Source organism: Ochotona curzoniae, unplaced genomic scaffold, assembly GCF_017591425.1.
Source record: "Ochotona curzoniae isolate NIBS_2020 unplaced genomic scaffold, NIBS_Ocur_1.0 contig_2754, whole genome shotgun sequence".
Lineage (NCBI taxonomy): Eukaryota > Metazoa > Chordata > Mammalia > Lagomorpha > Ochotonidae > Ochotona > Ochotona curzoniae.
Genome location: NW_024465582.1, coordinates 25,305,747 through 25,322,104, shown reverse-complemented (window position 1 = coordinate 25,322,104; position 16,358 = coordinate 25,305,747). Strand labels below are relative to the sequence as shown.

The 16,358-nt window shown below is 51.1% G+C and overlaps 1 protein-coding gene across 1 annotated transcript; it reads left to right on the top strand.

The window, feature by feature from the left end:
* The first annotated feature begins 3,821 nt into the window (after nt 1-3,821).
* Nucleotides 3,822-9,229, top strand: MCIDAS (multiciliate differentiation and DNA synthesis associated cell cycle protein). Its single transcript, XM_040977695.1, has 7 exons — nt 3,822-3,938; nt 4,032-4,128; nt 4,304-4,395; nt 7,223-7,295; nt 7,716-7,939; nt 8,518-8,628; nt 8,789-9,229. Exons 1-7 carry the CDS (start codon nt 3,822-3,824, stop codon nt 9,227-9,229), a joined length of 1,155 nt encoding a protein of 384 aa, XP_040833629.1.
* Nucleotides 9,230-16,358: the final 7,129 nt, after the last annotated feature.

Sequence of the window (16,358 nt, the reverse complement as noted above, 5' to 3'; positions counted from 1 at the left end):
TATTGTCAAGAGGTTCCTGGGGACTGTGCACCCTCGGGTCCAAAGGGTGCTGTGGGGGAGGACAGAACGTGCAGGCTGTCCAGCCAGATGGCACACACATGGGTGTAGTGGGTCCCCTGGGACACTGATCTGGGTGTTGGAAATGAACGCTTTCTGGGCCCTGGTGAGCATTTCAAGTACCTCGTGATCACGTTCACCTGCGCATGTGGCTCCATCCAGGAGGCCAAGGTCTTGGGCTCACTGCACGCTTGCCTGGCATTTATGTTCATCATGCCTTGTCTTAATCTGGCAACAGCTCCAGAAAGCAGAGTCTGTTATCTCACCGGACAGTAGGGCACAGAGAAATAGGCAGGTATTTGAAGGCAGGTAATGTGAGTCCAGGGCTCCCTTCATGAGCCACATTGCTAAACTTTCTTTGTTCATAAGAGCTATTTTAAGAAAGCTCTTAGGGCCCAGCACAATGGCCTAGAGGCTAAAGTCCTCGCCTTGCACACGCTGGAATCCCATATGATCGCCAGTTCTAATCCTGGAGGTTCCTCTTCCCATCCAGCTCCCTGCTTGTGGCCTGGGAAAGCAGTCGAGGACGACCCAAAGCCTTGGGACCCTGCACCCGCGTGGGAGACCTGGAAGAGGTTCCTGGCTCCTGGTTTTGGATTGGCTCAGCTCCAGCCATTGCGGCCACTTGGGGAGTGAACCATCAGATGGAAGATCTTCCTGTCTCTCCTCCTCTCTGTATATCTGCCTTTCCAATAAAAACAAATCTAAAAAAAAAAAAACCAGAAAGCTCTTAGGACATAAATCTAAAAGATAGGTTCATGTCAGTGCACTTTTGGAATCCATGCAGTCTCTTCAAAATAGACACTTGGTATACTTCGGAAACACTCCTTGTGGCTTTCTGCGAATGTTCAAAACTGCTTTCCTGAGGTGTGAGACAGACAAGTTACCCATTCAGGGCTCTGTGTTTGATAGGGGCTGGGAAAGCATGTGTTTGCCAACCCCCTCCTTCCCTCCAGTCGTGTTCTAGATCTCCTTTGCCAGATGGGAAAGCTGGAGCTGAGAGATGCGGGGCTTGCCTGAGTCAGGTGGTTCTTCATTCTCGCAGTGGTGAACCTGCTGCAGGCTGTCAAGCTTGGCTCCTTCATCTCCCGCACAGAGTTCAGATACGGTTGCTGGGAACCTTAAGTAAGGTTACATTTAGGTACCATTACACTTCTGCAGGGATGTTGCCTGATCCCCATACTGGACAGCGTCAGAGTAGCCAGTGAACAAGCAGGTCCAGCAGCCAATTTGCCAGGTGCCCTGAGACAAGTCACATCTCCTTATCCAGGGCTCATCTGGCCAAACAGTCGCCACCACACTTATCTGATAGGGCTGAGGTGTGAATGAGATGGTCTGTGCGGTGCCTGGCACACTGAAAACTTTCAGGAAATGAGGCTCAGAGGAAACAGACGGAGGGGTTATGTAGAACAGCTTGGAGAAAAGGTATAGTGAATGCAAATACCGGACGGTGTTAGCCACTGGGGGCTGAACACTGGCTCATTTTTCCATGATTAAAAAAAAATCTTACAAAGCTTTTTTTGGGGGCGACAGGGGAGAGAATCCCAGTCATGCCCAATAAATAAACACATGCAACTGATATAAATAAATGGCAAATAAGTGTAAACTCAGAGACTTCTTTTTACTTCTCCCCACAGTTCATCTTCCAAGTCCCCCTCCAGAGCCTGGGAGCCTAGTTTAGGTTCCCTAAGCTGGAGGTCTAATCCCTAAAGGGACTAGGGAAAAGCTGTGTGTGTGTGTGTGTTGGGGGGGGGGGGGCAACATCACCTGTCCCAAGTCCCAGCCCATCTGGGGGCCTCAGCCTGGCCCCTGCAAAAGAATGGCTTTGGAAGAAGTTATTTTTGCTAAATTACCTACTCCAGTCAAATCCCCTAAAACTCCACTCCTCTCTGATTTCAGAATTCAGAACCACACCTTTCCAGTGCCCGTGGCTTCAGGTACACCTCTTGCACCATGTCTGTATTTTTTTGCTCAAATTCAGGACTCACTGATGACTTACTGCAAAAACACTAGTCTGTCCCAGAATACCTGTGATGATTTCCACATGCAGAGAGCTGCCCAACTCATTCAGGATGGGAAATGAGAGGAAGAGGGAACAGTTGGTGGGCCATGCTACTCCTGAATCACACAGAACCAGGAGGTGGGAAGCTCAAAGCGTAGCTGAAAAAGTCTGCTTTAAAACAAAATAACCAGACCCGGTGCTGTGGCCTAGTGGCTAGTCCTCGCCTTGAATGTGAGGACTTTAATCCCATATGGTCGCAGGTTCTAATCGGTTCTAATCCAGGCGGCCCCACTTCCCATCCAGCACCCTGCTTGTGGCCTGGGAATGCAGTAGAGGGCTGGCCAAGGCCTTGGGACCCTGCACTCACATGGGAGACCTGGAAGAAGCTCCTGGCTCCTGGCTTTGGATCAGCGTAGTACCGGCCATTTCAGTCACCTGGGGAGTGAATCATTGGACAGAAGATCTTCTCTGTCTCTCCCTCCTCTCTGTATATCTGACTTTGCAATAAAATAAATAAATCTTTTAAAAAACCAACCCAACAACATTAACATATCCATATCAAGCACTAATCACTTCACAGGACTCCCTTATCTTGACAGCAGCTCTCCTGAGGTCAGTCTCCCTGGTTTACCATGAAGACCGCCGCCCAAGAGATCTGTTCATCAAGGCTCCAAAGCCCTCTGACCCTAAAGCCAGGGCCCCTCCCATCTGCCAAGTCACGCCCAGTCTAGCGGGCCAACCCCATTGTCTCTGATCCTGCAGCCATCGGTCCCAGCTCCACCGCTCGGTGACTCTCCAGCCCTGCTAAGACTGGCTGATAAGGGGCTTAAAGACGTCCAGGTCCCTTGGAAGGAGGACTTTTCGCCACAGACTAGGAACCCAGGCAAAAAAAAAAAACAAACAAAGCGCCCAGCAGGTGGCCCAGCCAGAAGCTAGTGGATGTGTTTGAGGGATCCCCTCCCCTTCCTGGGAGATGCTCTAAATTCATCTTGCGTTTTAAGGGTTGTGCTCTGGCGCCAACTGCCGGGAAAGTGGATGGCCAGGGGTGCGAGACAGGGCTCTGGGCATCTGGCCAAGAGCGGCTAAAGTGAAAGGGGATGAGAGGGACCCGAATCCTACCCAGGTTGGAAGGGAGAGAGGAGTTTCTGCAACCTGGGAGGCGGAAGGTGCTGGGATTTCCACTAAGTCCAGGTTGGCAAAGCAAGAGGCCGGCATCCGGCATCGACGAGTGTCGCTCCACTGTGATTTCGCGCCTGGTGGCTTGGCGTGGGAAGAAAAGAAAATACAAATCATTCCTTTTCCCACCGCTGCCCGTCTGTGTCCCGGAAGGCGGTACCTCGGGCTGGAGACGGATGGGCGTTGAGCCTATCCTGCCTTTTTTCCCTTCCTGTGGCCCTCGCGCGCCCGGGGAGGCGGCGGTGGCGCCAACGTTCGCCCAAAGGGCGCTCGCGGGCCGTGCCCCGCGCTCGCCGCTCCCAGGGGAGGCGGCGTTGCCAGGTTGGCTTTAACGCCTCCGCCTGCGCGCAGATTGTCCCGGGCTGAAGGCGCCACCTCCGGGCGCTCTGGCGCGAGCCGCCCCTCCTTCCGCGCGTCCATCCTCCCGCCGCTCCTCCTCGGCCTCCCCTTGGCTCCTCCCCGGCCACGCGCCTGCCCCGACCTCCAGCCGCCTTCCGAGGCCGCAGGCGCCGGGCGGAGCGCAAGGTGTAAGGTGGCCCGCTTCATCCGGGGCCGCCGCCTCCGAGCAGTCGGCGAGGGAGGCACGATGCAGACGTGCGGAGGTGGAGCCGCGGGACGCCGGGCTTTCGACAGCATCTGTCCCAACAGGATGCTGGAGCCGCCCCGCCGGCCTCTCGGCAAGCCGGGAACGTTGGACAGGAAGGTGGGAGCTGCTGGCCGGGGCCGGGAGTGGTCGTCGGTGTTTCTGCAAGCCTTCCAGGGATAACCTGCGTTCACGCTTTCTGTACCCGGCTAGTTCGCCTCCCCGCTCAAGTTCTTTCCCGGATGCAGCGGAGGCAAACGGGTGTTGGTGTACCAGGATCCCTCCGAGGCGGAGTCTGCAGCGCTGCCAGGTGAGCTCCGTGGCACCTGCGCACGACCCCGTGGCTCCCCGCGCCGGGTGGGTGCGGCGCGCTCGCGCGGCTCCGGAGCGCTCCTGCTGCGCTTCCCCCGGCCCGGGCTTGCATGTCCTGGAGCCTGGAGGCTCAGGGGCCGCGCGGTGCGTGTCTCTCGGTCTCCCTCGCGCAGCCCTCACCACCATAGACCTACAGGACCTCGCCGACTGTTCCTCGCTACTCGGGACCGACGCGCCGCCTAGTGATAACCCGGCCGCCTCGCAGGTACCTGCCCTGGGTGGCCACGGCTGATAACTCACATCACACTCCGGGTGGACGCGAAGACTCGCCTCGGGCTGGGGACTCAGGCACTTTCAGCCGGTCGGGTAGGCGGCGAGGGGAGGGGTGTGGAAAGGGGGAGCAGAAACCTGAACTCCCATATCCGAACGTCCTCCTCCCTCCTAGTGTGTTCGGAAAGCCGCATTGCCTGAGTTGTTCCGACGCACTCAGCACAATGGGGCTCACCTGGAGGGCTCCCCTGCTCTGCTCATCTGCTTCTAGGAGTGATGACAAGATTGTCCACTGAGGGGCCGGGCGGGATGGGGTGGGCGGAAGCAAAGCTGCGAGCGCAGCGCGCACCTGCGCAAAGGAGGCGTGCTTGGTCTATTCTACCTGCAACCCCTTTCCGGCCACTCATTCGCCCTTCTCATCCCACGACTGCCTAAGGAGAGCAGGAGTCGACGGACGACTTCCCTTCAAAGCTGGAAAGGAGGAGCTTGCTTGTGGGCAAACGGAAAGGATGCCAAAGGAAGAAATCTGAAAGAGAAGGGTCCCAACCACGGACGGGCGCGGTTAAGGCAGTCCTATTCGCCCCTTTCTAAAGCTCTGTTCAGAACAGTTAGGGACATCAAGGAATCTGACTTCCCTCTTCCCATCCCCCTTCTTATTTCTGTCTGTATCACTCCTTACTCCGGCCCCCCCCTGCCCCGGGAGGGTGTTGCAGCCTCCCAGTTCTGGAATCGTCGATGGAGTTCCAAGTACCTAGAAGGATAAGAAGTTGGCCAGCTGCAGTCCACACCAGCTTCCTGGTGGCCAATGCTGGGGCCACGAGGTCCTTGGGGAGACAGACCCAACACAGAAGTTTCGAGAAGGTGCAAAATAAACACCTCCTGCGTCCGAGCTGGTGGTGGAACACAAGTCGGAAAGAACTTTGAGATAGAACCCCGGGGGAACTTGGGGTGGGCGTTTGCTCAAAGCCGGGATTTGTGAGGCCAGGAATGGAAATTGGCATTTTTTTTTCTTTCCTTCCGCAGAGACCATTTAGTTGTTGGTTTTAGACCTGGTTACTCAAGCAGATATCTGTCAACTTCCTGGGAGGCCAATGACACGCCCTTACCCCAGCCTCTTTATTTTGGGTACCCAACCCGAGGGACTCTCACTGATCCGTTTGCTACGGTGTACACAACACTCGCATTTGACATGTGTTCTATGTTCCTAGCTCCCCGCCACCCTTTCTGTTGTAGTTGGAGAGATGCCAAGTTTGTTTGGGGAGGCAGGACTCAAAGTTTGGCAGCTCCCCTCTCCTTATAGCCTCTGGTGTCCTCTATGTGAGACTTTCAGTTACATTTAAATATATATATATATATATATATATATATATATATTTGTTTCTTAGAGAGGGAGAGGGAGAAATATCTTCCACCCATCTGCACACCGTAATTCCAGGGATGGGGCAGGACAAAGCCAGGATCTTCTTCCAGGTCTTCAATGTGGGTGCTGGAGCCCAAGCACTTCAGTTATCTACCGCTTTCCCAGGTGTATTAGCAAGGAGCTGGATGGGGGGAGGAAGGGTTGGGGTTGGAACAGATGCTCAAGCACTTGTCCGGTCCTCCACTGCCTTTGCAGACACATCAGCAGGAGAGCTGGATTGAAGTGAAGCAGCTGTGCCACCAAGCAGTGCCCACATGGGAAGCCGGCGGTGGCGTGGCATTGCAGCTGGTGGCTGCAGGACACAATGGCAGCTCCCCTCTACCCCCCTCTCCCAGCGTCACTCTTTCTTTTTGGAGGGAAATTGATATTGGCATCTACTGGGATGAATAAGCTGTTAGCCAAAATAGAAAAAAAAAGGATTTGGGGGGGAATAGGATGAATAACAGGAATCAGTATTTCTGATAGGCATTTCAATGTACACCATTGCCCTCAGGTCATTTGCAAACAGAGAACTGCCCGCGAGGAGCCACCAAGGAAGGAGGATGGAGATGCACGGCTTGCGCAAGGCCGGCTTCCTCAGGGTCCCAGCTTGCCGAACTCGGCAACTGACTTTGGGCTTCTCAAACCTCCCTGAGCTTTGGATTCTTCAATGGCACAGAGGCATCCTGACCACGATTTAAGGGAAATAGAAAGCTCCTGGGTCTCTAGCCTTCTACCATCCTCTTCCTCCTCACGCCTTATCTCTATCTCCCCACCCCCAGACATGGTGGGGAAGCCCAGGAAGGCGTTCGAGAACTCGCAGGTGCATGAGCTGCCTTGCATTTTGAGAAACTGGCGAAAGCCGCAAGAGCTACACCTGCTGCGCAGAAAGCTCCCTTGGGTCCCCTTAGCATCCTTGGATTCCTAGATCTTCACTTCCATTTTCCTTTGTTTAGCGGGGGAAGGCGTTCGCCTCACTGGGGGGTGGGGGTGGGGGACAGGGCTTCAAGGGACTGTTGTCAAGGGCTCAGAAAGGCCGTGTTTTCTCCTAGAGCCGCGGCTCCTGGTTGGGTCGGCGTAAGTCTGCGTGGGCGTTCGGAGGCCACAGCGTCTGGTGGCTCGGGGTCCCTGTGCTGGCAGCGCGCAAGAGCCCGATGGGCTGCAAGCTGCAGTCTCACTATCGAGTGGGTGCTCAGCGCCGCTGGCTTAGCCCTGGGGATGCGGTAACACTGCGGGATTTCGTCGCCGCGGTGGTGCTTAGGGTTTCAGGTGCGAGAGAAGGCCACGAAGGCGAGTGCACTGTAGACCCCACCACCACCACCCTGCGCCTTGGGCGCCCTTGGAGGGCGTCTGTCCCCTAGCCAGAAATCCGTAGCGGTCCTCCCCGACCAATCACCTGGATCCTGCTCTGCGTTTATTTTAGAACCATTCCCTGCCAGCCGACGGGGACTTGGACCTGCAGGATTTCCGAGACGCGGTGGACGACTTGATATCAGGCAAGTGCAGTCCGGGTGACAGGCCCCATGGCCGCAGGTGCCTCTGCCTGCCTCCCCGAAGGCCGGCTGGTTCCGAGTCCATGTTGGTGAAGCACGGATTCGCCCGCGTCTTCTCTACGGGATGAGCTCTAGGTTCCCATGCTGGGGAACCCGTATCCCTGGGGCAAGGGTGCTGGCGGGTTTATGGGTGCGAGTTCTAGTCCAGGCGCAGGCAGACGTGCGTGATTTGGTTCAGGTCAACTCACCAGGCGCATGCGGGCGAGATATCACGAAGGGGCCTTAGAATGGCAGGCCTTGCTCATTGGAGAGGCACCCGCCTGAAGAAAAGTTTCAGAGTAAACCCTACCCAGCTCGGCGAGGCGCGTTGCCGCTGAGTGTGCGCCCCAAGCGGCTAACCCAGCCCCTCGCTCTCTTCTCCAGACTCATCCTCGTTGATGTCACCTGCCCTAGCCGACGATGGTTTCTCTTTCTCTCCTTGCGACATGTCGCCCTTCGAACCCTGCCTCTCCCGGCCTCTGGAGCCGAGGGCCCTGCCGTCCCCGCCGCTGTGCCCCCAAGATGTGCCCCCGCCAGAGCAGTACTGGAAGGAGGTGGCAGACCAGAACCAGAGGGCGCTGGGGAACGCTCTTGTGGAGAATAACCAAGTAGGGACCCGGAGCTGCCACCAGGGATCCGCCTCCTACCCCAGGGACGTGGACGCAGGCAGCAGTGGGGTGGCCTGGGTGGAGGTGGTGACCCCTTGTGTGTCAGAACCGGTGACTGGCTGAGGGTCCACGCAACTGCGGATCCCACCCCCTTTCCACCTACTCATGAGATTCTTCATGAGACCTTGTATGTGTGCTCTGATCTTCTGTGTGCTTATACAACCACCTTCTCTATGTGATATGCCCATTGAGCTAGTTCAGTTTCCCTCCCCATTTCACAGATAAGCAAACTGAGGCGTGGGGTGGTTGAAATACAGAGAAAGAATGTGCAGTCTGCGCTGCCTGCTACCCTCGAGGACTTATCAGATACGTTTTGTTCAAAAAGTTTGTGGAAAGGGGAAAAACACACAATAAAGTTCAAGCACTGGTTTATTAGTCTCGCCATTGGCCATGCCCTTGGGCCATTGCGCGGTAGCTGCCCTGTGGATCTGGGGGCGGGGTCTCATTCCTGGAGTCAAGGTTGAGCGCGCGGGGCTTGGGGTGGGGCACTGGCTGTACGTTGGGGTCTTCCCCTGCAGCTACACGTGACCCTGACCCAGAAGCAAGAGGAGATCGCCTCGCTCAAGGAGCGGAACGTGCAGCTCAAAGAACTCGCCAGTCGGACCCGGCATCTGGCCTCGGTGCTGGATGTAAGTGGGGGCGCGGGTGTGAGGGACCCAGCGAGTCCTAGGACGCCGACCCACCGCCCTGGTGCCCTGGCCTGGGAGAGGATCGGGCGGCTGGCGCGTGCGCTCGGCTCCAGCAAAGCCTCACTGGCCTCGGGGCGGCGCTTTTCCTCGTCTTTCGTAGAAGTTGATGATCACGCAGTCCCGAGATTGCGGAGTGGCGACCGAGCCCTTGCTGCTCAAGGCGACAGCCAAGAGGAGCCTGGAGGAGCTGTTCAGCGCTGCGGGGCAGGATTGCGCCGAGGTGGACGCCATCCTGAGGGAGATTTCCCAGCGCTGCGATGAAGCCCTCCAGAGCCGAGAACCCAAACGGCCCCGCCTGCAGCCTGAGCCCGCCAGCGCAGACCGCAGGCCCGGGAACCTGCACGGCGCCTTCCGAGGACTGCGCACCGAATGCGGCCAGGGAGCCTTGAACCTGAGCTACAGCGAGCTGGAGGAGGGCGGCTCCTTCAGCACGCCCATCCGCAGCCACAGCACAATCCGCACCCTCGCCTTTCCTCAGGGCAACGCCTTCACCATCCGGACAGCCAGCGGCGGGTACAAATTCCGCTGGGTCCCCAGTTGACCTGGGGAGCGGTTTCCCCCCAAACACTGCCCTGTGTTGAGAGACCCAAGCGCCTGGAGTCGCTGCAACCGTTTCCCTAACCTTGAGTGTCGGAAACATCCTCCGCACCCCGCAGGGCGTTGTTGTTGTTTGTTTTTTAATCAGGGGCAAAAAAAAAAAAAGTCTTTTTCCCGGATACCATCAGCTCCAGCCGCGGCAAGCGGTGTCGCCCCTCCCCCCTGCACAGTGAAAGTGTGTGTGTGTGTCCCAGGCAGTTGTTAAAGTATTTATTTTAGCAGCTTTGAATGGTGTGCTTTTCGAGCAGGAAGGGATTTAGAAACCACTCCATTCCTCATATAATTCCAAACCGGTCCAGAGCTGCAGGAAGTCAAAGGAGGCCAAAAGGTGACTTTTCCACCACGCAAGCGCTGCTGGAGCCTTGCGCTGCTCTCCCTCTCGGGGGGAAGGAGGTCCGGGGCCACGAGGCCTGGGCTTGGCGTCGTCGGTGTCCCAGTGCATCGCAATCCGCAGTCCTGGGAGGACGTCTGAGTTCGAGAATCACCGCCAAGAACTTGGGTTTGAGCTGCCCAAGTGGAAACGCAGAAGAGGGGGGTCCCAAAAGTTGCGTTAGGAAACCACAGATTGTCACAGGCAGCTAGAGGGGCTCACCACCACAACAGGTGCTCAGTGTGCTTGTTTGCAGGGATCCTTCATGGAACTGCGCAAGACTGGCCATCACGGCTCGCAGGAATGATAGGCACCGTTGTATTTGGGTGAACGCAGTAACCATGGGGAAGGCAAACTGCATGCAGAAGAAACTTAGTTTTAAGAAAATACCACTCTCCCACTCCATCCCAAACCAATATGGCTGTCTTAAAAATAGCGACAGGCCTATCTGTTTGACTTCTACAGATAAAACTGGTGTGGGTGTGGATGTGCCTGCACATCCTATTTTACAATTCTTGCCTTTATCCTCTAAAGAAAAAAAAAAAGAATACCCAACTCAGCACGTTATTGAATTTCTTTCGCTGCGACTTTTCTGCTGTTCTTGCTTGTCTGGGCTTCCCGTTTCTACCCGGTTCTGAAGTCACGTGAGTGGCATATGTCAAGCCTTGATTTGTACCAACTGCCATGGTCCTCGCTCCTCCCCTGGGTAAGTTGCCGATCCTGCTACCCCTCCAAGCCAGGCAGGCTGTCTGAGTACAGGTCTCAAGTAACACGTAACGGGATAAGCTGGTGGAGCCTGCTCCTCCAGTTTGTCCTGTGTGTTGTTATCTGGTGCTTTTTAAAATGCGATAAAATAAACCCTCATATTTCCTCATATTTTGATTAACAAATGGAATCCTGCAGAAATTCAGTGGAGGGCTCAGAAAAAAAATTTTTTTTTAGAAGCCCAGCTATGGGTTCAATATTGTTCAGGATCAGAAAAGATAAAAAAACAGAAATAAACAACTTTTTAAATAAACTTTTTTAAAGTTTATCTGAAGTCTTATTTCTCTTTAGGATCTCCAGAATGTATTTCCACCTTTAATGGTGGAAAACCTTAAGCATTTTTCATAGGTATTCTTTCTGTATGTGTTTTACTGAACTTCAGATCATAGCCCTTGTAGCTGTCATGTCGGGCATCAGTAATTCCAGCTACTCAAGTACCTGCCAGGTCTGAGAGGAAAGCTCTCTTATGAACCTCTGGGATCATTGTGAAGTCCTAGAGTTTAAAATTGAAAATCAGGCTGGCATGGGGCAGAGCGAGTGAGAGCCAGCAGGCGGTGACCTCTGGAAGCAAATGCAAGGAGATGTAGATGGCAGAACCTTGTCCTGTAGAGGTGGCGGTCCTTCTTCCTCTTCCCGTCCTCCTCCTCTTCCTTCTTCTCCTTTCCCGTCCCTTCCCTTATTCCTTTTCATGCTTCCTCTTCTCTCCTCCTCCTCTCCTCCTTTTCCTCACCTCCTTTTTCTTCAGCTGCTCCTTTTGCTTCTACTTCCTTATTTAAACAATTTTTTGCAACCCTCAACCTGCTTTGTTTTTACTGAGAATCATTTACATGTCTGAAAAGTAAATCGAGAGAGAAAGAGGGAATGAAACAAAAGAGAGAGAAATTGGGCCCTGCTGTGTGGCCTAGCGGCTAAAGTCCTGGCCTTGAACGCACCGGGATCCCATATGGATCCCATATGCCCATATGGGCATCGGCCATTGCGCTCACTTGGGGAGTGAATCATCGGACGGAAGATCTTCCTCTCTGTATATCCGCCTTTCAATAAAAATAAAATAAATCTTAAAAAAAAAAAAAGGAAGCAGGGCTGCCGGGATTAGAACTGGCACCCATATGGGATCCCGCCTGTGCAAGGTGAGGACTTTAATCACTACACTATCACATTGGACCCCATATCTAGATTATAAAAGAACTATATTTCAAATAGCAGGAAGTGATAAAATTACGCTTTGAAAAATGATGTTAGCTTGCGAAGTGGCTTTGAGGATACTGAGATACTGAAATTGAAGGTGGGTGTGAAAATGTGAGCAGACTCATTGATGTGACATATTAAGGAAGCCCAATGCATCTGGTCCTTCTGTGTGGGCGGGGAGATTGGGACCTAGTCCCTACTTCTGATTAACTTGCAGTCCATAATGTACTTGAACATCTGTGGTTGAAAATTACAATTCCAGCAGTTTATAATATTAACTAATGATATATTTACATCTATATTCTTGCATAAAGCAGAACTGAGGCAGCGTAATGATTCTTCATTTTTTCCCCTTAACTTGCAGGGATTTTGGTGTTTATCTCTAACAGATCTTTCTCTGATAAGTTACCTTCTCATTCTTGTATTCAGGAATGTCATCTTCATCCAGGGCCTCACTTTATCTGAGTGAAGTTGGATTCACCCATACAGTTGTCTTGTCTCATTCATTAATTAGTTGTTTACATCATTTAAATGAATCTAAAATTAGATCCTTTGTAATGAAAATGTATGGGGCTGATCCTGGGGCACAGTGGATACTGCACCCCAAATTGGAGTGCTGGTTCCTGTCCTGGCTGCTCCAGTTCCTATCCAGCTGCCTGTTGATGTACCTGCGAAAGCAGCATTAGGTGCCACCCACATGGGACACTTGTATGGGATTCTTAGTTTCTACTTAGAGGCTCAACTTACTCTAGCCATTGTGGCCATTTGCGGAGTGAACAGAGGATGGGAGAGCTTTCTCTCTCCGTCTCTCTCTCTCTCCTATCATCCTACCTTTTAAATAAGTAAGTAAGTAAATAAATAAATAAATTTCTTCAAAAAAAGAAGTCTATATGAAATCAGACAATCAAAATGAAATACCTTTATGATAAGGAGATCAACATAGTGGACTAGAGCAACAATTTGCTTTGATCCAATCATTCCTAAACACAGAGACATAAACCTTCCTTTAGGCAAACACCTGTTCAAACTTGCTTCGCTGACAACTATTTCCAATATTTACTTTAAGCTGCTTAGCACAACACTAGGTAAATCAGACATGACCATTACTCATATTTAGTCCCATTGTACTGAGAAAAGAGACTCCACAGATTTACTTAAGATCCATATGAGCAGCCAAATAGTAATGAGGAATTGCATTTAGTATAAAATGTGGAAAATTTGATTATTTCTAAGCCATGGTTGAAAGTAAATATGGTCAAATACCATGTTCTGTGAGTGATAATAATAGCCTTGGGTGCTTGCATAAGATCATGCCCGGCTCCCCAGATTTCAGGATTATATTACCTTTATTTCTTTGCAATGGAAAGCTACCTCTTGGGGTTACTTCCAAACTCATGGTGATCTCCCATTTTCTGGAAACAGACCTGAGCACATCGGGTTGATTTTGTTAAGCTTGAGCTCAGAATTGCCCTTCCTATCATGCCCCCCCCCAAACTCCTTTCTCATAGATCACCCACGACCCCAGTAGCTGATTGAACCAGGAGATATTTAGAATATTTTTCTTTCCCCTGAAGGAAAACTTGTGCCCATTAACAACAAACTTCTCATGCTATCCCTGTTGCATTCTCCAGCCCTGGGTGACACTGACTTATTTTGTCTCTGTATTTACCTCTTCTGGATGTCATATAAACGAGATCATGCAAATGTGGTTCTTTGTGACTGCCTTCTTTTGCTTGCTGTGATGTTTTCAAGGTGCATCATTACTTCATTCCTTATTGCCAATGAATATTCCATTGTGCATACATTCCACATTTGATGAATCCGTTTATCACTTGACACATATTTGGGTTAGTGCCATGTTTTTTGCTATTACAAACATGACTGATATAGGGATTCTTCTTTTTTTAAGTTTCATGCTATTTTTTTAAGTTGGAAAGCCAGATATACAGAAAAGAGAAGAGATTGAGAGGAAGATCTTACATACACTGATTCACTCCCCAAGAAGTGTGTAACAGCCAGAGCTGCACTGATCCAAAGCCAGGAGCCAGGAACTTCTTCTGGGTCTCCCACGCGGGTGGCAGGGTCCCCAGGCATTGGGCCATCCTCGGCTGCTTTCCCAGGCCACAAGCAGGGAGCTGGATGGGAAGCAGAGCCACCGGGATTAGAACTGGCGTCCATATGGGATCCTGGTGCGCACAAGGCCAGGACTTTAGCCACTAAGCTACTGCACTGGGCCCTGTTAGAGGCATTCTGAATGCACTTTTATCCAAACATATATTTTTGCTTTTGCTGACTATATGTGTTGTGAAGAACTGCAAGATCATATGTTTACTGTATGTGTAACATTTTGAGAAACTGCCAAAGTATTTTTCAAAGCAGTTACACTATTTTACATTCCTATATGCAGTTTATGAGGGCCGGTATTTCTCTGTATCCTTATTAACACACTCAATTAGCTGTCTTTAAAATATTTATTTTCATCTTATTTGAAAGGCAGAGAGAAACAAGAGAAGCAAACAGAAGAGAAATCTTCCATCCACTCATTTGTTCTTCCCAGTGTCCATAACAGGTAGGCTTGGGCCAGGCCAAAGCCAGGAGTTAGAACTTAACCCAGGTCTCCAGTGTGGGTGGCAAAGACTCAGGTGTTTGAGCATCGTCTGCTGCCATCCAGAGTGTGCATTATCAGGAATCAGGGTTAGAAGAGAAAGAGACAGACTGGAACCAGTCATTCCAACATGGTGTACACGAGTCCCAATCATCAACATAAGCATTGCACCACATGTCCAGCCCTTGGTTTTCTTTCTTTCCCCTTTTCTTTTCTTTTCTTTTCTTTTCTTTTTTCTTTTCTTTTCTTCTTTCTTTCTTTCTTTCTTTCTTTCTTTCTTTCTTTCTTTCTTTCTTTCTTTCTCTCTCTCTTTCTCTCTCTCTTTCTTTCTCTCTTTCTTTCTTTCTTTCTTTCTTTCTTTCTTTCTTTCTTTCTTTCTTTCTTTCTTTCTTTCTTTCTTTCTTTCTTTCTTTCTTTCTTTCTTTCTTTCTTTCTGTTCATTTAAAAGGCAGAGTGCTAGAGAAAGGAAGGGAACAGATAAAGATCTTCCATCTGCTGTTCATCCCCAAAATGGCTGCAACAATCAGGGCTGGCCCAGGCCAAAACTAGGAGCTAGGAACTCCATCCAGCTCTCACTAGGGTGGCAGTGGCCCAAGAACTTGAATTGTCATCCGTTACGTCCACAGCACGTTAGCAGAGAGCTGGATGGGAAGTAGAGTAGTCAGGATTTGAACCAATGCTCTAATAAGAGATGCCAGCATTCAAGTGGCAGCTTAATACACTTTACTAAAATGCTGGTCCCTTGACTATTTTGTTTTACATTATAGTTATGAATGGGTGTCAAGTTCTGAGACTGTGGATACCAGCCAGGGTATGGATGGCACACCCTGGGAGGTAGCGGGTGATGGCACAAATACGGGAGACCTAGGCTGAGTTTCCACTTCCCCTTTTAACCTGGTCCAACTCTAATGGCTATTGAGGCCATGTGGACAGTGAACCAACAGATGGGATCTTTCTGCCTCTCAAGATAAGTTAAAAAATTTAAATGGAGCAAGTACTCTTGATGAAGACGTGGTCCAGAGAAAGAGAGTAACAGTGGAGAATTCATTTACATATGGAAGCTCAGGGAATGCATCTCTGAGTAAGAGTTTAAGTATTAAATTTCACTAGAGAACCTTTTATATGTGTTAGACTGGAGGGGGAGAAATTACAGTTCAGCTTTTCTGCAGTCCTTTAGGCTACCACCCTTAAAGGGAAACCAAAGAGTAAAACTCCAATGTTACATGGAAAGCAAGATGAACGCTAGTCTTGTACAAAGCAAATATTCACAAATCCAACAGTGAACAAAGAAGTCACAGGTGCTGCTACTCTGAGATGCTTCAGTCTTAGGTGAATTTGTTTTTGGATGGAAGGCAAGACATGTTTGGAAAGTTTTGTTGACACCTGTTCTGAAAATTCAAAACTCCTCCGCAGTAAGTGGCTTGAGTGGCGTGTGTGTATACCAGGACTGGAGAGCTCTGCCAAGAGGCATGCATGGTACAAGTACAGCAGGTGCCAGGGGAGCTGGGCATGAAGGATGAGTTTGAGGAGACAGAGTTGTGTGTTGAAATGTATTTTATGGGGATTTTAAATTTGTTAAATGGATCATAAATATCTGAAGGCACTTCAAAAGTCTGTGGGAAAATGGAGTTAAAAACTAGTTTGGTGGGCCTGGCAGCGTGGCCTAGGGGCTAAAGTCCTCGCCTTGAATGTGCCGGGATCCCATATGGGCGCTGGTTCTAATCCCGGCAGCTCCACTTCCAATCCACCTCCCTGCTTGTGGCCTGGGAAAGCAGTCAAGGATGGCCCAAAGCTTGGGGACCCTGCACCACGTGGGAGACCCAGAAGAAGCTCCTGGCTCCTGGCTTTGAATTGGCATAGCATCGACCATTGTGGTCACTTGGGGAGTGAATCATCGGACGGAAGATCTTCCTCTCTGTCTCTCCTGCTCTCTGTATATCTGACTTTCCTGCCAGGAACCCTGGGAAAGCAGCAAATGATGGTCCAAGTGCTTGGGTACCTGACATTTATGTGGGAGACTTGGAAGGAGCTCTGAGTTCCACCTTTAACCTGGCCCAGACCTGACTTTCATAGTTATTTTGGGAAGTGGAGCAATGGATGGAAAAATCTTTCACCTTTCCCTGTCAGTCTGCCTTTCAAATACAT